This window comes from Leopardus geoffroyi, chromosome D3 (genome assembly GCF_018350155.1).
Source record: "Leopardus geoffroyi isolate Oge1 chromosome D3, O.geoffroyi_Oge1_pat1.0, whole genome shotgun sequence".
In the NCBI taxonomy this organism is placed as follows: Eukaryota; Metazoa; Chordata; class Mammalia; order Carnivora; family Felidae; genus Leopardus; species Leopardus geoffroyi.
In genome coordinates, this window is record NC_059339.1 from 69368078 (window position 1) to 69391460 (window position 23383).

The window sequence follows — 23383 nt, forward strand, 5'->3', positions numbered from 1 at the left end:
CAAAGGGCCAGATTTCATTCTTTCTCATTGCCACGTAGTACTCCATTGTGTCTATAAGGTTGGTAGCAGGTTTAGGCAAAGAGGGATACTTGCTGTTGGATTCTCTGTCCAATTTCCTTCCTAATATGCCAGGTTACTTTAAAATGTGGAATACGTGCCCACTAAATGAGTGCGACCCTGGGTCAGATGGTTTTGATAATGAGAAGTTTTACATGGATTCTATTGTTGGGTGTCAGAATTAATAAACCAAAATGATTTCACAGCTACAGCGCCAGTCCTCTTGGCTTTCTATGCTAACAAGATGAAATAATATTAAATTGAAAGATTTGCTAATATTGAAAGGATTCATGTGACCAACGTCCCTTTGTATGCAGGCCAAGGTAAACCAACTGTAGCCAAATAGATTATTTTCAAAAGAGTGACCACCCTCAGCAAAGCCTCTCATACTAGGTCACATGACAAAGCAATTGTCTTTAATGTTTCTTTTTGAGAGAGCCTGAGCAGGGGAGAGGGAGAGAGAGACACAGAATCCAAAGAAGGCTCCAGGCTCTGAGCTGTCAGCACAGAGCCCGACGTGGGGCTCAAACTCAAACCGTGAGATCGTGACCTGAGCCAAAATCGGATGCTTAACCGACTGAGCCACCCAGGTGCCCCACAAAGCAATTTTTAATAAAAAATAAAAAGCAGGTGAAATAGCTAAGATATATATTTTTCTCCCTCTTTATTTAGGCTACACAGACCTGGTTATATTGTGCTTCAAGTCTTATGCTTCTCATTGTGTTATTCTCAATATAAGCAAAAGAGGAAGGGGAGAAAGGAAAGTCAAGGCAACCTCCAGGGGTCTGGGAGTAGTGTCCGGGATGAGTTGGGATTCTTACTGGAGAAACCAGAGTGAAGACATGATGTTACAAAGTCGCTGGGCTGAATGCAGAGTAGGGCGCAGTTCTTTCGTGGACCAGTGTTGGGAACAGTGAGCTCTAGATGAAGCTGGGCCCTCAAGGTTCAGAGTAGAATATGAAAATAATGCAGTCAGTTGGGCTGCAGGCCAAGGAATCAAGTTTGGCTAGGAGAATAAAACTGGGCCTTAACACCAATGTGTACATTGATTATGTTGTGCCTCTGTTCTGTGTCTGCCTTAAAATGAACAAACTATTTGGTTGGCTTGGGAGATAGTCTCATACATCAGACAACTACGTGGGCTTTCTTCCAGTGTTTAGTGAACTGGGGCTCTTCCGGGGCTGCTCCAGAAATTTAAGGTCACAAGCATTTCCCCGGAGAGTCCCAGGAGCATTCAGATGGGTCATAGAAACTCATTTCTCCACCAACTCTACTTATTTGATTCAGGTGCTCTCTGGAGGCCGCCTAGAGACAGGTATCCTGTTGCCGGCTTAATACTGCTTCCAGCCTGAAGTCCCAGATGGTTCTCCCAAGACTTTATATGCTCTCCTCCAGGTAGAACCACATATGGACAGAGCAGGTCTACCTTCCACAACACCCTTAACCCCCATTCTGAGCTCAGATCTGAGGTGCTCTGAAGCAGAACACATATTGCTGTATGTAAGGAAATGAGGATTTGACATGAGGATCTGAGGCACTTTCATCGTTTCTAAGTGCTCCTCAGGGGATTGGGTTCAGCACTCACCTCATCCCCGCTATACTGCTTCAAACAATGAAGGAGGCGGCAGGTATTGGATAACCAGAATGATGTCATCTCGAAGTCATCATTGTGCTTCTGTGAAAAGAGAAAGACATCCCTAGTCATGCGTAGTGGCTCCCATCCGGTTAAAGGCTCACCCGGTGTCTCTCTTTCCAGGTTTCCACAACCATTCAGCATGCCCCAAGTAGGTATCACAGGCAGGCAACTGCCAGTCATGAAGAGGAGATCCACAGTCAAGAGGCTGTGCTTCCCATTCCTTCGCTACTGGAGATGTCCCACAGACCTCTCTCCTGGTTCCCTGGTCCGTGGCACACACCTGTGCACGCTCACAAAGCTAGGCTGGCTCTATGGCTGAAGAGCACAAAGCCAGGTGGCAGATGAGGCATGAGGCTAGCTGCCCTCAGCTGTACATGAACCACTGGGCATCTGGCCCTGGCAGGTCCTCAACTATCAGTGATCTCACCTAAGGGATGCAAGGAACATGCCAGGGAAATACTCTGGTACCCTATTATCTAGAGGGCAGATGTCCCATGGCTTCAACTCTCTGGAAAAGGGCTATGAACCATAACTTTGATGAAAAAGGTCTTTTGACAACCCAAAGAGCTATGACACAGTTTCTGTCCCGAGGCTGATGACTGGACAGAGCTCACTTTGTCAGGTAAAGTTGTCACTGTTTAAGCGTCTGAAGGTAGGAGCTATGATGACAATAAAATGAAAGAGTTCAACAGAAAGTGCCGGGGGGGGGGGGGGGGTGGTGGCTTGGCATGCTAGGGGCTGAGCCTGGTCATTAGGAAAGGTTTCCCTGAGGAAGTGACCTGTGAAGTCAGCCCATGGCTTACCCAGACTGCACAAGCCCCCACATGGCGCTTGCGTTAGAGGCCGAGGCAGGAGACCCCAATCTTGAGAGTCCCCAGCGTGTCTGTTTAGAGGCAGGAGTGGATAAGATGGTCTGTGGGGCCCAAGGCTGGGCAGGTGGTGCAGAGACAGAGACCAAGCGGGCAGGAAGCTAGGAGTTAAAGGCTGGTGTCGGCGCGTTCCCAGGAGGGAAAAGGGGGCAGGCGACAGCAGCTTGGCACATCTCAGAATGGGCCCGGACTCCATGCTTTCGAGGATGGCTTGCATCCTGAAGTGGGAGAGTGTAGGAGAACGGAGGATGGTCTGTGAGAGCAAGAGCAATGCCACCTGGGGCTTGGGCCTTTGGGGAGGAACAAATCCCTCCTAGCGAGGACTGATCTCCCTTAAAAATCTCACGGCTCACCGTAGCCTCCATGGGGTCAGCCTGCAGGCCAGCCTCTCTCTGCAGTGGCGACCACTACATTGGTGAGGAGTCCTGTGCCTTCAGGTGGAGTTGCTGAACCGCCCCAGAGCCCTGGAGGCCGCCCTGTCCCAGCCCAGGCCTCCTCACTTTGCAAGCTGATGAATGTCTGCACCCTTCACTGTGCCATCACCCTGGGCAGCAGGCACCCAGCTCCTTGGAAAGGACTGGGAGAAGGCCTGTATTCAGGTTGTGCTCCTGAATGTCGCTCCAGGGCAGGGTTAGCCCACCCTCACTAAGGCAGAACATCCCCTCCTTGCATCTCTGGTCTTTTGGAAGCACCAGGGTGCCCTGGATTTCTGGGCATCCTGCCATTTCTGAGCCTGGGCATCCTTTTCTAGAAACTGCCTGGGCATCCTGGTTCCACCGGCAAGCTGTTACTGGGCTTACATCGTTTACCTTCAGAGCTGGAGCCTGGAGAAAATCTGTTGCTGCAGAGCCCAGACAGACGGAAGCTACGGGGAGGCGCGGGTTTCCCTCAATCCACTGCAAACCACCACCTCCGCCACGGGGCACTCACCTTCAGGACTTTCTTAATGCCGTTGATGGTGGAGGTCAGCAAGGAGTGCACCTTGAGGTCGTCGTTGACGTAATCTGCATGCCTGATGCACATGTAGAGAATGTAGGCAGGAAGACAGGGCACAGTGCCCGCCAGCGCCTGCGGCTTCAGGTCTGATGGTAACAAACAGCCAAGAATCAGATTTCAGCAGATGCTTGGGTTCGGAGAATCCCGGTCTGACATACAAATCTCTTCAATATTTTCCTGACGCTCATCTAAGAATAACCTCTCGTGGGGGCATGGGAGGAGTAGGCGAGAAGTTGCCCTGGATACACAAACACCTTCTGACCCTACCAGTTTCAGAAACTAGTTAAAAACTTCTGCCGGGGCGCCTGGGTGGCGCAGTCGGTTAAGCGTCCGACTTCAGCCAGGTCACGATCTCGCGGTCCGTGAGTTTGAGCCCCGCGTCGGGCTCTGGGCTGATGGCTCAGAGCCTGGAGCCTGTTTCCGATTCTGTGTCTCCCTCTCTCTCTGCCCCTCCCCCGTTCATGCTCTGTCTCTCTCTGTCCCCAAAATAAATAAACGTTGAAAAAAAAAATTAAAAAAAAAAAAAAAAAAAAAAAAAAAAAACTTCTGCCTAACTGGACTATATCATTAAAATAGGCTTCTAACACCTTGTCCTTAAAAGGTGAAGGGAAAAACCCACAGGTAGCTTGCTGCCTGAGTTTCCATAGAGGCCATGGCCCTTGGCCACAAGAAGGGGCCCGGGGCCAGTGGCCGACAGGAGCCTGCTCCCCAACCAGCAAGAGCTCAGGGTGGGGCCGCTGAGCCCACGGCCACACTGCCTGTCACAGGTACAACGACCCTTTCGTGAGAGGGAGTCCCGGGAGAACTTGGCCAGCTGCATGTTCCCAAAGACAGAGCCCATGTGCCAGAGGCTGGGAAGGCCACAGGGACCTTTAGTCCACACAGCTGTCAGTGTGGAAACTATTTAGCCGGCAGTGGCTGCCCATTCTCAGAGCCGGTAATAGCTTGAGTAGGTTGCTGACTGGCCACGGCCACGCCTGCACCTCCCGGAGGGCCACCATATGACAGGTGTCTCACCAGCCTCTCCCCTAATGGCCTGACCCACATGCAGCGTACCAACAGCTTGTCCTGTCTTGGAATGTCCTATTGTGACTGGAGTCCTGTTTCCCATAGACTTTCTTGGTCTGTCTAGCCGAATGTTAGCATCCTGGGGGCAGGGACAATGGTTCTACATTTCTCCATCCTCCACAGCAACAACTAGCCAATGCTGGGTACACCCCAGAGGAGGCCAAATCAAGGTTTGGCACTCGTCTGGATGACGAGAGGGACGGAATGGCGGAGGGAAGGTGACCGGGTGCTGTGTGTAGGCAGCTTGGCAGGAAATGGCCTTGTCTGGGGCTGCCTGAGCCCGGGCGGCGGGGAGGAGCCACCTGCCGGCCGGCACACGCAGCCTCCGTTATTCTGGTTTTACTCTAACGTCGTGAACGTTGAGTTCCATTCACCACAGATCAGAGGCTCATCCCTAGCAGCACTAGAACAAGATGCAGCCTGTTTAATGAAATTTGAGAGGACTCCTGTCAAATTGTAGGACAACAGTAGGGGAAGTTAACTTTTTTTTTTTTTTTTAACGTTTATTTATTTTTGAGACAGAGAGAGAGAGACAGAGCATGAACGGGGGAGGGGCAGAGAGAGAGGGAGACACAGAATCGGAAACAGGCTCCAGGCTCTGAGCCATCAGCCCAGAGCCCGACGCGGGGCTCGAACTCACAGACCACGAGATCGTGACCTGAGCTGAAGTCGGACGCTTAACCAGCTGAGCCACCCAGGCGCCCCGGAAGTTAACTTTTAAAAAAGGTTACTCAACTACTAAAAATACTGAAACGAACTGTGTGCTAGGCCAGAGTCACCCCATTCTTCTGCGGCCCCGGCCTGGCACCGACAGGGTGGGACCTCTGTAAACTTACGTTTCTCTGACATAACATATGTCTTATTTTAACTTCAAACAACCCTGCAGAAGCTGCTGCTTCTTCAAATCCCTCACGTGTGAGAAAGATTTGTGGCTATAGCACCGACTTTCACCCGTTATGTTTCACAACAGGGGCCGGTGGGGGTCAGTTGCCTCATCCCCATTTTATAGAAAACCCAAGGCTCCAGAGAAAGGAGCTTGTGGCTCAGGGTCCAGAGGACCAGGCCACCAGAGAGTCCTCCTTTTTTTCATCCAGGACTCTCTTCTCCACACCTCTTCCTGCCATGCTGCAGGCAGGTGCTGTATTGAAGCCGGATGGAGCAGGACTAGAAGGGAGGGAGCCGATGTGACTGGCAAACCAGGCCCGGAACCGACTGCGGGCGAGGTGAGGGGGATGGAGGGCTGAGGCTGGGAGGGAGGTGGGGGGTGCAAAGTGCGGAGTGGAGTGGGGGGGGGCGGGGTGAGATGCCATGGAGGGTCCTGACCTGTCACCAGGTTCCGAATGAGAAGGGCCTCATCTTCCTTGTGGTACTCCAGCATGCCCTGGAAGTCCTTCTCCTTCCGCTGCACAGTGACCTGCCTGTTGAGTTCATGGCGTCTCCTCTCACTCTGGGCCAGTGCCTGGGCAGCTGAGCAGGAAGGAGACAGGGAGCGTGAAGGGACACTTCCAGGCTGCAGGCTCAAGAGGCAGGGATGCCTTAGGTCAGCGGCGTTTAAGCCTGGGTCTGGGGACCCAGCGTTCTGAGCTCCCCCACCTCTCTCATGGTCTGTCCCTCAGCCCAGGCCACACTCCAAGTGTGACCCAAGTTGCTCAGCACCAGGCACCAGGGTCCGTGCAGGACAAGGGTGGGGAAACATCCCACTAGGTAGGCAGACCAGAGAAAACTGGGGAAGCGCGGAAGGCACAGGCTGCACAGCCCAGCCTGCCAGGGAGCGGGTTTCCCCCACCCAGCTGTGAGAAACGGGGCCTGCCATCTGTCTGGGAGGATGTCATGGGCCCTGGCCAGGCCTGCCCTATCCAGTTCCCTGAGTGTGGCCACAGGGCAGCTGTCAGGACAGCTGCAGTGCAGCCCCACGTGTGCGAGGCCTGGGCACCACCTGTGACTGTGGACAGGGAGCAGGGTGGTGGCACTGGCACAAGAAGGTAAGAGACCATCTGTAGCCCCCAGATGCAGATCGAGGAGCAGGACTGCTACATTCAGTCTTTGCAACAATAGAAGGTTGCAAAGGATACAAGAGACATTTCGCTGGCATGGCTGGGGGTACAAAGGCTTGTCAAACCTCCCTCAGGCCTCCTGAGGCCTGACACTATGCGACAGGGTGGTGGGCACCTGTAGGGTCTCCCCAGGTGTGTCTGAGGGCCCCCTACGTACGGGGCACTGTTCTAAGTGTGGGGGCAGACATGATGGGGCATCCCACCATGGATCTACCAGTCTAGCTAAGGAGATGCATCTGGACGTTTATGTGGCAACACACATTACCACACAACCCGGCCAGGTGCCCAGCCCCGAGAGCAGGCTGTGGTGATGCAGCTGAACAGACCAACTACTGGAGCTCAAGGGAGGAGAAGGGCTGAGGGGGGAGCGGGGGAGACCTGAACAATCAGGTGGAAAGGAGCTGACCCACCGGGCCCGAGGGCATACAAGGCTCCCGGAGACACAGGAGACGAGCGGGCAGAGTGAGCACCGAGAGGCAGGGGTGTGCTGGAGGGGAGGCTCCGTGTGGGGGTGGGGTGAGCTGGAGCGACTGGAGAGAGGGCACAGTTCATTCCATGGGGAAAGAGGAGGTGGCCGGATACACAGGAGCAGGGGCACTAGTGGGGAACTGGAAGCTGCCACCGTCGCTGGGGCACTAGGGGAAGAGGGGCGGGCACAGAAGCATTCAGGGAGAGTTGATGATAGGTCTTCAAGACTGAACAAAAGGGAGAAACCTGAAGCCTGCATGACCAGGAGAAAGAGAAGTCAAGGAGAACCGAGAAATCCAAAGATGGAGAGGGGCCGATTGGATCAGGTAAGTCCTGGCTTCCTACAGCTTCCTCCGGAGCAGCAGGTGGACACGAACAGGTGATTAAACAACTGACATCTGTGCCCAGAGGCACGTGGTATTAAGACAGTGAGACACAGCCCTCGAGCCCTAGGGACGTGGCTCTTGAGATGAGGGTGAAGGGATGAGGGGAGGGATTCAGGCGGTGATGGGGGGCGGGGAAACCCAAGCAGTGAGGGCACCAAGAGAGGATTCCATGCCAGGTGGCATGTGACAAGAAGGCATGGAGAGTGATCGATTTATAGTAAGGAGTCAGAGCAAGAGAACATTCTGGATGTTTCTGGAAGAGCAATTTAAACCTGCCTGATCTCTCTGGGCCAGATTCCAGTTTGGAAATTTAATCATAGGACTGACCCCTCTCCTTCCTGACTACCCATCCACGGAGTGGGGTGTGGGTCTGTGTGTCATGTAGCATTTTCCCCCCCACCAAAAAGTCTTGCTTCCAGCTTTAAGTCCTTTGAGGGCAAGGACACGGCCTTGGTGCAGAGTTCAGAATAAGCACTCCAACACCTGCTGATTTATGGATCTTAGTCCAGATTCTGGCCAACAGAGAACGTTGGAGCTTGTGGGCAGCTCTTACTCTATTACATGACTGCTCTGGGCAGAGGCACCAAGAAACTGGTAAAGCAGAATGAGTCTGCAGAGGGAAGCAGCAGTTAGTTCCCTTCCCGCACTCGTGACTGAGCACACACGTGCTTTATCACACGCACTCACGCCTGTGCCCACCTACCTTCTAGGTCCTGGACTTTCTTCATGTAAATCTTCAGCTGCTTCTTGAGCTTCCTCTCATTCTTTTCCAGCTTTTCTACCAGTTCTTTAAGGTCCTAAAATCCAAAGGAAGCAGTGTGAGGTGGCCACCCGCCCCGGCCAGGTCAGAAGCCCTTGCTGACTGACGGTGTCTAGATTCTCTGTGCCTGCAATAGGGTCAAGGACACAAGCCTTGCCCTTCTGGCAAAAGGCCATCTCTGGCCCCATCTCTTCCCAGAGCAGGATCCGCTGGGCATCTTCACTCACCAGGTTCTCATTGGTGAGCCGGGATATCTCCTGCTGGACGCCAAATTCCACCTGGGCCTCTGGGGAGAGCAGCAGCGTCTGGCAGAAGGTCTGCTGCTGCTTGTCCAGTTCCTCCTTCAGGGCTTCCACCTGGGCCCGGAGCCCCTCCACCTCCTCCTCATGCTTGCGGCTCTGGGCCTGCAGCTGGGCCTCCAGCAACCTGCACCGGGGAGAGGAGGGCAGGTGACCACGGGGCTCGGGTCAGCGCCCCACGTGAGGGGGCGCAGACAGACACGCAACAGAGGAGCAGCTAAGCACATGGCAGCAGCAAGTGCACGAACCAACAGGGGAAGGACGCGGACGCCGAGGGGAACAGACTGGCAAGTGGGCCAGCCTGTCCTCTCTGAGGATGGGAACTCGGGGCCACACACGCACCCCTGGTCTTCGGTCTTTTTCAGGACACCCCCTCCCCTATTCCTCACTCTGTGCAGTCTACTGTTTGGGACTGAGAGATTGTCTCCATGTCAAAATGTCACCAGCAGAAATTAATTTCTTACAGCATCATTTACACAAACGTTATCTACATCTGCCCAAAGCGCATGAGAATCTCCTCGTTAAGACAAAACCCTAGTAGACTGAACTAATTCTATCACCTGTGTATTTCCCTGTTTAGATGATCGGCGAAGTTTTAGAAAGGCAAGACATCAGCCCCCTTCCTTGTTATCTTCACCGCCACCCCACTCCCCCTGTGGCTGTAAATATACCATTTTATCTTTAGTCAAAACAGAAATTAAGACTATTTGCAAATCATTTGGGGGAAGGTGTAAGATCAGCTGGTGTCATGACCAGAAGCAGAAAGACCTAGAGAAGATCTGGGGAAAGTTGGAGACATGTCTCAGACTCTGAGTCTAAAAGTTACCTGGGCAATCCTGGGAGGCACCTGTTCCATCATAAGAGAAGGCAAGGAACTAGAGAGGCTTCCTAGGCAGGCTTCTCCTCAGGGTGCACTACTATGAACTAGGTGCTACCTTCTCGGATTCAAGACCCAGGGCAGTAAACAATCACATGAGAGAAAGGAAGGAGGTTCTGGGCAAATGGTACATCAAAAGCAGTCTGGCATGGTCCATATGTTGAAAATTCACGCCGGTCTTTTCCGGGGATGCAGAGATTGTGACCACAGCTCAGCAGAGTCAGGAACCCGGAAGTGCTCCAGAAACACCAGTAAGAGTCTCCCAGCTGCCCTGGAGGCAGGGAGGCAAAGAGCCATGTTTTTTTACAGTTCTGCTAGTTTGGCTGCAAGACAGGAGGGAGCAAGTCTCCCAAAGAGCGAGAGAGTGAGAGAGCGAGAGAGAGAAAGTCGGCTGTCAACTCCCCCACGGACACGCCCAGGTCTTCTGTAGCTCTGTCGGCCCCACAGTGGCACTGTTGCAATGCCTGGCTCACAGGGGCTTCTCGATGCTCATACAAACGAAGAAACGATGGAGAAATGACTGATTCATCCATTCACCACAGGCTGCCTCACCAACTGAAAGAGCTACTGACATGTGGATTGTGGAGCACAGTTCTATAATCACATCAGCATTTTAGAGGACACACAATATTTAGAGAATATCCAATCTTGGCTACAATACACTAAAAGCATCACCAGGAAGTCATGAAGCTACTGAGACAGAATAGAAATACCTAGGTTCTAGGGACTCCACCCCAAGGATCAGCTCCTGATTTGTGCTGTGAGGTTGTACTCCCGTCTTTCTTCTCCTCCACACAGGCTGCAGTTGGGTGGCTTAGCCCAGGGTTCTGTGCAAGGTCTGAGAATCCCTGACCAAGCATCAGACTAGACACCTCATCTAACTGAGGTCAAGAGATCTGAGGCCACAGCCAGTGACACAGCTGGTTCTAGAAGCCAGGAATCCTGATGCATAGGTCTGCACTTTCAGTTTTGTGAATGCATTCATGTGCTTATTAAAAAAAAACACCCAATCTACTGATAGAGAGCCACAAGGAATCACCTGGTTTTACACAGAGGATCCTGCTCTAATAAACTCAACTTCTGGGTGGGACAGAACTTATTGAATAATGGCCATTAGAACGGAAGCATCAGCTTTCATTCTGTGCTCACTACATGCCAGGCACATGCAAAATGCTTCACCTGTACCAACCCTATTCCTTATAACGACTCCATGAGGCAGGTGCTGTTCTGATCCACATTAGACCACCAAGGGAAGAGACAGAGGTCACCTCACTCCCAGGCAGTGGGGCCACTGGAGACACACTGCCTTGAGAACCAGTTGACCTGGACTTTCTATTCCCAGGAACAGACGCTCTTGTTGTAATGGGACCGACACGAGGTCATCAGCAGGCAAAGCTTTGGAGATAGTGTGTGAGGCCATCAGGTTCCATCCCCACTCTGCTATCACCAGGGTGAGTGAGCTGGGCCAGCACCCACTCCACCTCAGTTTCCTTTTCTGGGAAACAGGCCTGCAGACCATCGCCCCATCTGTTGCTGGGACGCTCAAATGCACAAAGGTACGCCATAGTCCTAACGAGCCACACGCTGGCAGCCAATGGAGGGCCAGGACCACCACGTTTTGCTGTTTCTGCGCATGTCTTACCTCCCTTGCCGAACTGGTCACTGACAGCTGAAGACCAATGGCTTATGGATTCAGATTCTGATGTCAAGTGGAAACAGATTCAAGTTCTGGATCTTCCACTGAAGCATCAGTGTCCTTGCCCCAAGGAAGGTTCTATCCCGCCATCAGGTGCTACTGCCTGGACCCCGCCAAACAGCCTCTCTAATCTCACCCACACAGCCTGAACACAGAGCACCAGCCGGGTAACCCGAGGGGCCCCTGTGAGTCGTGCCCTTGCCTCCACTCCAGCTGAGAAACAGTTAAGCGTAGACATGAGCAGGCGGAACAGACAAAGCAGGCAGAGGCAGAAAGGTGTATATTTGACCTGGCAACTTGCTTTAGGCCTTGGTAGGCCAAGCCGAGCTCTCCATCTTCATTCAAATATCCCCAATCCTCAGTCTTGCTAGAAATAAAGGACAAAAAAGAGGGCATCCAGTATAGAGGGAAGAGACAGGGAGGCAGACAGACCAGGGAAGGGAGGCAGACAGACCAGGGAAGCGAGGCCATTTCAGCCAAGGTTTGGAAACCAAGGCAAAGCTCAAGAACCCCCAAGTTTCTCTTTCTTTCTTATAACCAGCACCTGAGCACCTAAGAACATCACCTCTCCCCCAGGCTGGGTCTCAGAAGGGGGTTCGTGCACGCTCATGGGGGCTCATGGATCACAAGAGGCTGGGGAGCATGTTGCAGAGGAGAGCAAAGGGTTGCACCTGTCCCAGTAAATTCTGTAACCTGCAGCGGTGCAGGCTGGGCAGAGGCATTTCCTTGCTGTCACACTCCACCCTTGCCCCCACCCCTCCTCCGACCAGAAGGATTCAGAAAAGAAAAGGGAGAATCAGGAGAGATGCAAACAGGGCAGGGAGAGGAGGCCCCATGCACAGTGGAGGCTGCAGAGGGGCTCCTGGGATGCTGCATCTGGCTGTACCCAGACGTGTGGCTCAGTGATGATGAGGAAGATGGCTACCTACTGTCTGCTTTTCAATGCTGCTCTCTTCTGTCACTAAGGACACAAAAAGCATTAGCTAATCTCACCTCCAGCCCTCAGTGCACTCGGACAGAAAGAAACCACTAATAACAACGGTGCCAAGCGGAATGCCAACTGAACGTTCTCTGTTCTGCCCGGGGACTGGGGTGCGTTACTCCTGTTGACCCAACCTGGAATGCAGAAGGCCAGTTGCCCTCCCCAGTTGCCCAGGGTCTGCCCGATGCCGGAAGGGCAGCTCCAGGAGATCAGGCACACATCCCGTGCTCCCCCATCCACGCACCTCCCCACCTTCACAGCCCTGGGTACACAGGAGACACGAAAAGTCCAGTGGGATAGGGCAGCAGGTGAGCCTCGTCTATACCCGCTGGGAACCTGCCCCTCCCTCTCTGCTCCTAGGGATTCTCCTGCTGGTTGGATCCCAGCAGGAATCACAAAGGAGCTACAGATGGTGTGCGTGGACCAGCAACCCCTCCCTAACTCACAGGGGAGAAACAGTTGTCCCCAGGAGCCACAGTACCACTCCTGCTGGGTTTCGCGGGAGGTCCAGGGGGTGCAGCTGCCCACTTTACCTCCCAGGAGCTCAGCCTCGTGGAGAGGAGCTCTGGGCCTTGCACCACTCACATAAGCTGCTTCTTGGGTAAAGCTGGTCACGTGGCTACCAGGTCCTACGCTGAAAAGCTTGAAGCAGAGGGCAGGAGGCAGAGACCACAGTGAGCTTGCTTCTGGTGCTACTCTGGCTTCTGTGCCCCACGCCTACCCTTTACTGTCACAACTTGTGCTCCATCTGGCTGGGCAGTGTGGGGGTTACTGCCAACAAGCATATAGTGGGGACCTCTCCCACTTGGGACTCTGGCTCCTCAAATGTCCAGACCAGTCACCTAGGCCTGGCCTCCCCAGAGGCCTTTTATTGTAGACTTTTTGCTGTCCCCTCCCGTGCTTAGCACTTACCCCGCCTGGGTGTTCCATTTATCCTAGCAAATGCAAAAAGTGAGCTGGGCCGCGTCAAGGGGGAGCTGACAGCTTAGCCCCTTTGCCCTTCTCAGCTATTAACACATTTAACTAGGGCCTTTTAGTAGCTAGGGCTTTAACCCAACAGGCAGCCGCGGGGAGGCATCGCTGCTGAATAGGAATGCAGGGTATTTTGCTCCAACCATCCTGTTCGCAATGTGTGGAGAGACCCCAAGATGGAGAGGACTTGCCTGACGCGGACACCTGTGCTAGAACCCAGGCGGGCTCTGGCACCTGGCCTCTGGCTCTTTCCCTGCCACACCGGCTGGCCCTCATGCCCCGAGGAGGGGTGCTGGCTCTCTCCTGGAGGGTCACCGTGTTCCTATAGTTCCCTCGATGGCAGACTGAGTGCCACCGCTCACCCTCTGCCGGTGCCTGTGTGTTGCCGAGTTACACAGTGAGGAAGTGAGCATTGAATTTCTGCTCAGGGGGAGACACTCTCAGAATTCTTAATTCTGAAACACGCCAGGCAGCATGCACAAAGATAAAAGGGGAGACTGTGAGGGCCCGTCATCCCACCGTGCTCAGGAAGTCAGGCAAACCAGTAAATTAAAAAGCAGTCAACCAGCTCCAGGTCCAGCCTTTGTTGCTAGATGAAAGAGAACCAATTCCTCCGGAGAGATTCTCCCTCCCCTCTGCGCGCTATTAGGACCGAAGGCCTGGGAGGGAACGCCACCTGGTGGCATGAGAAGGAAAACCCCAAACGACAGCTTACAGGAATTTTTTTTTTTTAAATGTAAAGTACCTACGTCAATTAAATCAACAAACGTTCACGGAAAATCTCCTGGGTACACACGACTGTGCTGAGCTCCGTTCCCAAAGAGGCTGCAGATGCACTTGAATAAGCCGCAGGTACAGTCTCCAACTGCAGGAGACTGGAGAACCATCACCCCAAAGGGCATGTTGTGGTCATTGCCTACATGTCCCGGGCCTATTACGATGAAAGTGCTCAGCTCACCGATCTGAGGTTTCTTCTGTATCTTTTATTACATAACCTTATTAACTGTAAATATCAGGCAGCAGAAAAGGCCTAGGATAATATTTGCTTTCCCTCTGTGGAGAACATCAGCACTATGACCCAACAGCAATCCCTCTGTCCTGGCCCAAGGACCTGCCTCCCTGTCGAAACAGGCAAGGTTCCTATGAGCATGATGATGGTCAGTTTTCGGTTTCGGAAAAAAGCACGTGATGCTCCACAGATATGCTTTTTTCTGTAGCTCACACCTAGACTTTCTACCCAACTGCCCAGGAGATTCCCTGCAATCTCTGAGAAAGGGAGGCAGCAACCCCAATGCCATGAATAAGACTGTCTGTGGACAAATATACCACTGAATTACCGCAGACAGGAATACGCTGATGGCTTGGGACCCACTGAATCCTGGGAAACCTTAGGAGGGCATGATCACCTCACAGAAGGAAGCCGAGAGTTTCTAGCCGGAACAGTTAAAGTGAGCACTTGAGAGGAGGGAGTTGGGGAGCATGAGGCTCTTCCTACTCCTTTGCTCTTCTGAGCCAGACATCCCACAGCAGCGGGGGTTCAGGGCCAAAAGAGCCACAAAACTCCGAGCCCATCCTAAGGAGTCCGCACACACCCCTGTCTGGTTAAACAGGATCTTCAGTGTCCCAAGCAGGCCCATTAGGGGGTGAGTAATAACCCCAGGTTTATCTGTCCAAGCCCAGGTGGCATCAGGCAAAGCTACCTTTTGTGCCAAGGGCCTCCTGTTGTTTCTTGGAACCTGCTGGGAGGTGGGGCTGCCATTTCCTGGGACACAAGCAAAGGTCCAACAATGTACTCTAAGTCTCCCTTTGGAGTTCTACAGACTTGAGCGGAAATGGCTGGTGGCCAAAGAAGCACCATTGCTGGACCCAGACCTGAGCTCTCACCACACATGCCTGCTCTTCCTTAGCTCCACGACCTTGAGCACATGCCTGGTTGACTTGACTCCGGCCATACAGAAAATGGTAATAATATTGCTGGTTTCTCTTAGTTCCCAGAATGTGAAAATGGGAGCACTTTCTGTAAGTGTTAGAGCTAGCCACATTCCTGTGTCTCCCCCCAGAGCCGACCCTCCTAACTGGCCTCCCTCCCAAACTTGAAAACAAAGGAAAAGACAATTGTAACGATCAAACAGAACTCCATAAACTCTAGAAGTTAGCGAGGGAGAGAAGTTCCAAATTGAAGGACCGTGGATTCTGAGAGAGGCGATGACTGGGCATGGGAGAGTGTCTAGAATCCCTCCAGAAACCTAAGCAAAATTCAGTGCAGCACTGTAAGCTTTTCCTTGCGAGAAGATCGATTTTTGCAATCCCTCCCACCCCAAATCACACATGCATAATACCACCTCTGTTCAAACCAGAACACTCTCCCTCAGAGGGAAATCACAGGAGAGGAACCGCAGCTCGGCCTTCAGGGCACTCTTATCCCAGGGGTGGCCCTCGTAACCGATGTCCTGGCTGCCGAGCTCCAGGAATCACAGCCTGTATCCTCCTGCCCTGTCCACCTGCCTGCCGCCATCCTCTCTCACTGCAGAGATCACGGTGTGGGTGAGGCATAAACCACAAAGCTCACTTTCCAAGTGTGGCAGGCACTGGGGAACTGGTTCTTCAGGCTTCCGGAGGCTCCTTCCTTTACTTGGTTTCACAGGCTATTAGCTCCCTATTGTACCCTAGGTTTGACTGGGGAATGGAATTATTTTAACATCTAAGAAAAGCTATTTTTATTTTATCACCAGCATTATTACTGCTGCAAAGGAAGACAAATCCAGGGTAGTAAGCAGCCCCTGGGACTGGATCCCCGGACAACCATTTAGGTGAATAAAAAGGGAGCTGAGAGTTGATAATAGCAGATCAGAAAGATAAGCACTCCCTCGCCTGTCAAGGTCCAGCTTGTCCTCCCTGCTCCCCCCTTTTTTAATTCCAAGTATCACCTGTGCTCTTTTTTCTTATTCAGTGTATTTCTTCACCCAAGATAATTCTGAATGACTAAATCTGGACTCCAGTTTCAGCACTGAGAGGGTCACCTTCATTTCCTGTTCTCTCTCCTTTGGGGAACAGAATCGCGTCTCTCTGGAAATTTACTTTCCTCTGGGGGTCTTGCTAGAATGCCTGCATCTTCTGATTACCTACACAGTGTGTGGGAAGCGGCCCGGCCTGGCAGTCAGGCCTTCTGGGTTGTACCTTGACTCAGTTTCAGGCTGGCTGCTTGCCAGAGCAGCTCATCCCTTCTGGGCCTCAGTTTCCCTACCTGCAGAAATGGGCTAGTTTAGAAGACGTGGAAATCACAGCGTTCAAGTCTTCAAGTCCCTGACAATTCTTGCTGACAACTTCATGTTGCAGTTAGCGGCACCTGCTGACAGGTTCTAGATGTGCTTGCGGTTTTTATCAATTCTGTACAAATGCTTCGTGACTGATCACATCGGTGAGTTGAGGCGAGAGAGAAAGGTAGCCAGGGAAAAGGCTGGCTCTGTTCTTACAGGTGCCCACAGGGGCCCTGAGAGGCAAAGACAGTAATAATGGCAGGAAGTGTTCTCAGTACAAGACGTGGACTAACTCACCTGACCTTCTCAATCTCCATGCGAAGTACACTGCTGTGACTGTCCCCGGTTCAGAGGAGGAGACTGAGGCACTGAGTGGTTATAAAGGAGTTACTAAATAGTTGGCGAGTGGACTCCAGGGTGCAAGCACTCTGCCACAAGGCCCTGGGGTCTCATCCAGGCCCTGCTGCCTCCCTCAGTCAGGCTCCCTGGCCATAACCTGGGCAGATCTTTTAATTTTTTTTTTAATGTTTGTTTATTTTTTGAGAGAGAGTGCAACAGAGGAGGTCAGAGAGAGAGCGAGACACAGAATCTGAAGCAGGCTCCAGGCTCTGAGCTGTCAGCACAGAGCCTGAAGCAGGGCTCGAACCCACAAACTGCGAGATCATGACCCAAGCTGAAGTCAGACGCTTAACCGACTGAGCCACGCAGGTGCCCCTGGGCAGTTCATTCTTAAGGAGGGACTAGAGGTCTGTTCACTAAAGTCCAGGGAAAACTCATTTGAGCCAGTATGATAGTGGTCAAGTTCTTCCACCCAACCTCTGGGGTGCCTAGCTTGGGTTCCATCTCTTAAATGACAGGCACTGGGGCCCACCAGCTGGGTTGAGTAAAGCTAATATTAAAGCAAAGATAAAGGAGTGCCTGGTGGGGGCGAGGTGCTTAGTTGGTTGAGCATCTGACTCTTGATTGCAGCTCATGTCATGATTGCAGGTCATGGGATCAAGCCCCACGTTGGGCTCTGTACTAACAGCATGGAGCCTGCTTGGGATTCTCTACCTCTGCCCCTCTTCACTTGTCTTGCTGAAGCTGACAAGTGGTTTGCTAAGGGTGTGGGATTCACAGAGTCTGCTCCTTCTCGTTTACCTCCTATAATACATAAACCCTGATGCTGAGCAGTGTCTGAGAAACAGCCATCACATGTCAGGTTGGGCAAGACCCTTTTCCATTGCCTCCTCTAGTTACCATGAGGGGGGACTTACCTGTTTGTCTGGCAGACCCCATGATAGGCCTCGATGGCATCTTCCTGATCTACATGCTTCTCACTGTTAGGCCAACTTGTTCTGGCATTAATGTTCGGCTCCTAGAAGGTCCCAGGTTAAAAGAGAAATAACTCTGGTTACATAAACAACTGTTGCAAAACGACTTTATAGACTTTGTATATACAGAGGCATAAAAACAAGCTTTTGAGGGGTGCCTGGGTGGCTCAGTTGGTTGAGCATCTGACTTTGGCTCAGGTCATGATTTCACGGCTCATGAGATCAAGCTCCTCACTGGGCTCTGTGCTGACAGCTCAGAGCCAGGAGCCTGCCTTGCATTCTGCATCTCCCTCTCTTTCCCTGCCCTCCCTCACTTCTCTCTCTCTCTCTCTCAAAAATAAACATTAAGAAAAAACAAAAAACAAAAAACAAGCTTGTGGGGAAAAAAACAAAGGCTCAGGATGACCTCGGATAACAGCAGTTAAACCCAGGCAGGAATGGTACTTTCAAAGGCACAGAATGACAAGGCCTGGCTGCAAAAGCCCCGAACTTGGACTGTGAGGGAGGATGGCAGTGACTGTGTCTCTGAGGTGACAGCACCCCCCAAATCTGAAGGACAGGGTAAAAATCTGTCTCAGTGTTGGTCCTCCACACTCATGACTGCCTACTTATCCCCCTCTAAGTCATCCCAGGGCCATGTCCAGAGTTGATCCCGGTGGCCTCTGTCCCCTCTTTCCCACTCCCCACTCTGTCCCAGAAGGTGAAAACATTAGGAACAAATGCTAAGCTGGACTTGCCACCCTGGGTGGGCTTAGAGGAAAAGACTTTCTCTACCTCAGAATCAAACAGCAAGACACAAAGCATGGGGTGAAAAACAAGGCCAAGGGGGCTGCTCAGGCCATTGCCCTTATTTCTAATTCTGTGCCTTGTTCTTTTTGAACATGTTCATATTGAGTAACTTCAGAAGATTCTAGAGACTTCCAGCAAAGTCTCCCATGAAAGGTCATGCTGAGAAGGCAGCAAGTACCTTGCTTTCCCTTTAGACGAGACCCTAGAGTCAGCGCGCCGGCATTTTTTTTAGGTTTAAAGTGCTCACGGGTAAAGCTACGTAAGCAAAAAACACCATCCGTATTACCTAGTGTCGCCCCCTGGCAAGCCCAACCGGGCTGCCATCTTGTTACCGTGCTCTTGCCGGCGAGTCGGCGCTGGTCGGCGCTGACAATCTGAGTCCTCAGGATGAGCACCTCCTCCTTGCGAACCTCAAGCTCCTCGTTGGCCAGCTTGAGCTGGTTCAGCAGCAGGCTGTAGCTGTCGGGGGAGCTGTGGCTGGAGTTGTTCTGTGTGGCTTGGTCAGCCACGGCTTTCCTCAGCTCGTTCAGGTCATTCTTCAGCTTCTTGTTCTCCGACTCTAGCTCTTGCCTCTGGAAGACAGCCCGAGCAGCACACTCCATCTCCTTCTGGACCTAGAACAGTCTCCTCTCCCCATGTGGGCTTCCTCCTCCACCTTCCGGAATCAGCCTGCCCTGTCCCTCCTGTGAAGCTTGGAGCAACCTTCTTGTTTTAACACTAAAACCCATGAGAAAAGTTCAGTAATAGTTAAAACTGGGGCCTGGATTTGAACCCACAACCCTAAGTTATTGGGGTGAAGCATCTGACCTGAGGCCTCTATGACAGCATTCCCCAAACAGATTAATAGTGTTCCTATCTCTAAGTGTATCTGGCCATGAAACCTACCCTTGAGGAAATGCCAGGTTAATTTTAAACAACGTGCTTTTAACATTAGACTTCCTAGAAACTTATTGATGTACTTTGTGACTTTCCAAGAGAGCATAAAAATCCCAGGATTTCCCAAACTTAGCCATCTAGAAAGCCTTCCTACCCGATGCCCTTATTCCAAGGAGCACCACACAGACCAATGTTTTAGAGTATATTAGGAACGCACTTTTGTTGTTTTGGTCACATGGAAAGCCACCAACTGTCAATGCCAGAAGAAAAGCTACCTGTGGGCAAAAATGCCATCAAAACAACTTTAGAATGTATTTTAAGTTTTCTGGGTGTAATATTTAGCTTTGGATTTCACAAAGTCAGACCATAGAAAGTTTGGTACTCACATATATAATACTCTTAGGGTCTTGGGATATATGGGATTCAAAATTTCCTCCCAAATCCCCAAATGGTGGATAAGTGGGGATTGGTTGCACAATTATTACAGAGACATAGGACCACAAAACTAGGAGACCATCTAAATAATCTTTTCGTTTTCTGAATGAGGGAGCTAAGGATCGAGCAGAGAAGACTCACGGTGAGTTTCGGAACCTCTGCCAGGGCTAGAGCCCACGATTCTGGACACCTGACCCCACCTTGCCTGGCCACATTATATCAGGCCTCCTCCAGCAATCTCTGCCAGGTGCAACCAGCCCAAGGACCCTTCCGCCCCCATCTCACCCCCACAGGGAGGGCATGCCTAAGCCTTGAGACCAGTACCCAAATGGTGTGCTTCTGTCCCTTTATGCGTTAGAGAAGGATCAGCGGGAACTTCTGAAATTCTGGTTGTTTCAGCAAAAATCACTACTTGTCAAGGGGTCCTTCCCAGAGTAGGCTCATCTCACCCATGTACTTGTGGGCAGGTTTTTCAAATCCAATTTGGTAAGGATCGGGTTGGAAAAGAGGGCTGAATAGTCTGGTGTGCAGACTCATGATCTGCTTCGATCTTGGTCTGCTCAGGCAGAGCCTACACTTTGGGAGGGCAGAGGACAGCTCCTTCCCTCGTGCCTTCAGGAAGCATTCAGCTGGACACACAGCAGGGGCTCATTAAATACAGGCTGACGGGGCTTTGCCTAAAAGCCCCATTTTTCATTGTTTCCTTCAGCGTCTGGGTCTGTTAAGTGAGAAGAAATGCAACCAGCCTCCCCAGCATTGGTCCTCCCAGACACCAGCCTCTGAGACAGCGCAAAAGTTAAGTCAGGTTTCACCAGAGACAACGAAGGGAAAACCAGGTCTTGCAGCCTCAGAATCCTGGCCTAACAGAGCAGAATGGTCATGGAGTTTCAAGAGTCTGGGACAAGCGCTCATTGAGCCCTCTCTGAGCCAGGCCCTGAGCTAGCAGTGGAGATGTAGCCTGCAGAACAGCGTGGGGCATCTTCCCCAGGAGCCGAATGCAGAGCGAGTTTTTAAGCAGACTTTAAGATGGGAGTCCTGGAGGCAGGACTTTGCCTATAGACTAGAAGAGTGGCTCTCAGACTTGAGTGGGCAATGGAAACCCCAGGCGGGTGGCTGAGAACAGACTGCTGGGCCCCACCTCAAAGCTTGTGATACAGGTCTGAAAGGAGGCTGAGAATCTGCATTTTTAGCATGTCTGCCATGATGCTGGTCCCAGGACCACTCCTGGAGGCCCACTGGGCTAGACCCACTTTACCGTTGTTTTTTTTTTTTTAATGTTTATGTTTTTTGACAGAGACAGAGCATGAGTTGGGGAGGGGCAAAGAGAGAGGGAGACACAGAATCCGAAGCAGGCTCCAGGCTCTGAGCTGTCAGCACAGAGCACAACACGGGGCTCAAACTCATGAACAGCGAGATCATGACCTCAGCCGAAATTGGATGCTTAACCCACGGAGCCACCCAGATGCCCCTTATCTTTTCCAGTTCTAAAACAGCCTGCCGTTCACTTGCTTGGGGAAGGCAGCTGAGGAACGGCATGCAGAAGGCATGCACCACAGACATCTGTCACACCCACTCCCCTTCTCACGGGGTTTTAAACTTTTAAATATCACATGTGGAAAATAAGTCTAAATCAATAACTCAAAAAAGGAAAACCCTTACAAAGCACCCACTTCTGTGACCCTAATTGTTCAAAAAACCATGGGCATGATTCAGGGCTGTTCTCCTGGGGTAATGTAGTGGTGACCAGAGTTATCTGCGGTTCTGTGAGTGGGACCGGACTGACCCTGCCAGACTAGATCAATTCCCAAGCCCCTGGGAATGGAAGCAGGGGAGGGGGAATGCTATGATGCCCTTTCCTGTGCCCCCCTCCCTGGCTGGAGGCCTAGCACCCCCATCACTGTAGTAAACATAGGCCTGCTCACCCTGGGACCTGAGGCCTTGCACCCTCCAATCTCACCAGCTCTCGCTGGGCCAGCACTGCGTGCACAGGGACATCCCTCTGCCTTACATCTCTCCATGCAAGTCTGGATCTCTTTTCAAAGTGAATTCACCCCACTGTCCACATGTTCCTTTAACTCAAACTGTATCAAGTAAGACATATGTGACATAACAACATATATTTAGCCTCTGGCCCAGGTTCCTAGTGACAGAGGTGAGAGGAACATCTTTTGTTCTATTTGGTCTTAGCTCCTGGTTCCTGGCTCAGGGGTCCTAACACCCTTGGCGCTTCCTGACAAGGGTGACAGAAGTGTCCTTTGTTAGTCATAATAAGTCCCTTTCATCCCCAGCTAGTTCATGCCAACGAGGAGAGGGACCAGGTGCCTGGGAACCAATCCTGAGATCCAAGCACTGGGGCTTACAGCCCCACCCACAGATGCCTGGAGAGGGAAAGAGGAGGGCTGGAGACTGAGCTGAACACCAATGGCCAATGATTTTATCACTGGTGCCTGTGTAATGGAAACCCGTAGGTGAAGGGTTCCAAGGGCCTCTGGTTGATGAGCACATGGAGGTGTGGAGGGAGCGCACACCTGGAGAGGGCGTGGAAGCTCTGGGCCCCTTCCCACACACCTGTGCCTGCTTCATTCGCCTGCCGAGCTGCAGCCTTTAGAATAAACCAGGAGTAGCGAATAAGATGCTTTCCTGAGCTCTGTGGGCTGCTCTAACATGTGATCAAACCTGAGGAGGGGGGTCACGGGAACCCGATTGGTAGCCAAGTGGACAGAAGTGTGGGTAACCTGGGGACTCATCAATGTGACTGGCATCTGAAATGAGGGCAGTCTTGAGGGACGAGGGCCCTGACCAGTGGGGTCTATCCTAAATGCAGGTAGTTAGGGCCCATGTTGAACTAAACTGTGGGACACCTATAGTTGGTGTCTCCTGTAAGTAGAGATTATGGCTTCTTGTAGTAAGTACACATTTGCCTCTATCTCACAGATGAAGAAACTGAAGGGTCAAGTTGCCCGCTTATGGCTCCACTTATGCACAGACTTGCTCACCCATCTTCCACAGGGTACGAGTTTGGGGAACTTGTTGGCCGACAATCTTACCTTCAGACTGTTGTAGGCTAGATCTGCATCCTGGTCCAAATCCAGGTCATTCTTTGCTTGTTCCACCTGCACAGATGAGGAGACAGAGGTGAGCAGGGACCACAGGCAGCTGTCCCATGGTGATATTTTCAACCACAGAAGACATGCTCGTTTTGCCCGCACTCCTTGCTCTGTGTCTGCTTTCTTCCTGCCTCCAGAATGTAGTACCCTACTTCAGGCCACCAGGAAGCTCTCCGTAAATTACCCTCCTGCCCGTCTTCACCGTCTCCATAACTTCATTCCCAGGTCCTTAGGCATATAAATATGTATACACTGTGCTACAGGTTGAATGATGTCCTCACAAAACATACGTTGAAGTCCAAAGCCTGGTACCCTGTGAATGTGACTTAGAAACGGGATCTTTGCAGATAAAATCAAAGTCAAGATGAGGTCATAAGGATGGGCCCTAATGCAATACGACTGGTGCCCTTACAAGGAGATCGATAGCATGTGCGCGCTCTCTCTCGTGCGCGCACACACACACACAGGGGAATACCACATGATGAT

At 51.9% G+C, this 23383-nt stretch overlaps 1 protein-coding gene across 3 annotated transcripts in view; it reads right to left on the reverse strand.

Moving 5' to 3' along the window:
- The window catches only part of MYO5B (myosin VB), a 340352-nt gene that overhangs the window by 10467 nt on the left and 306502 nt on the right, over positions 1 to 23383 (reverse strand). The window contains exons 27-35 of one of the 3 annotated variants that reach the window (XM_045459496.1): positions 22838 to 22903; positions 18812 to 19051; positions 17634 to 17734; positions 11456 to 11533; positions 8522 to 8720; positions 8238 to 8331; positions 5950 to 6093; positions 3493 to 3644; positions 1643 to 1732 (exon numbers count right to left, since the gene is read on the reverse strand). In XM_045459496.1, coding sequence (XP_045315452.1) covers positions 1643 to 1732; positions 3493 to 3644; positions 5950 to 6093; positions 8238 to 8331; positions 8522 to 8720; positions 11456 to 11533; positions 17634 to 17734; positions 18812 to 19051; positions 22838 to 22903 — 1164 coding nt within the window. Of the gene's footprint in view, positions 1 to 1642; positions 1733 to 2590; positions 2853 to 3492; positions 3645 to 5949; positions 6094 to 8237; positions 8332 to 8521; positions 8721 to 11455; positions 11534 to 17633; positions 17735 to 18811; positions 19052 to 22837; positions 22904 to 23383 lie in introns of those variants that run through there. The other 2 variants (XM_045459498.1, XM_045459497.1) reach the window with 2 other exon arrangements.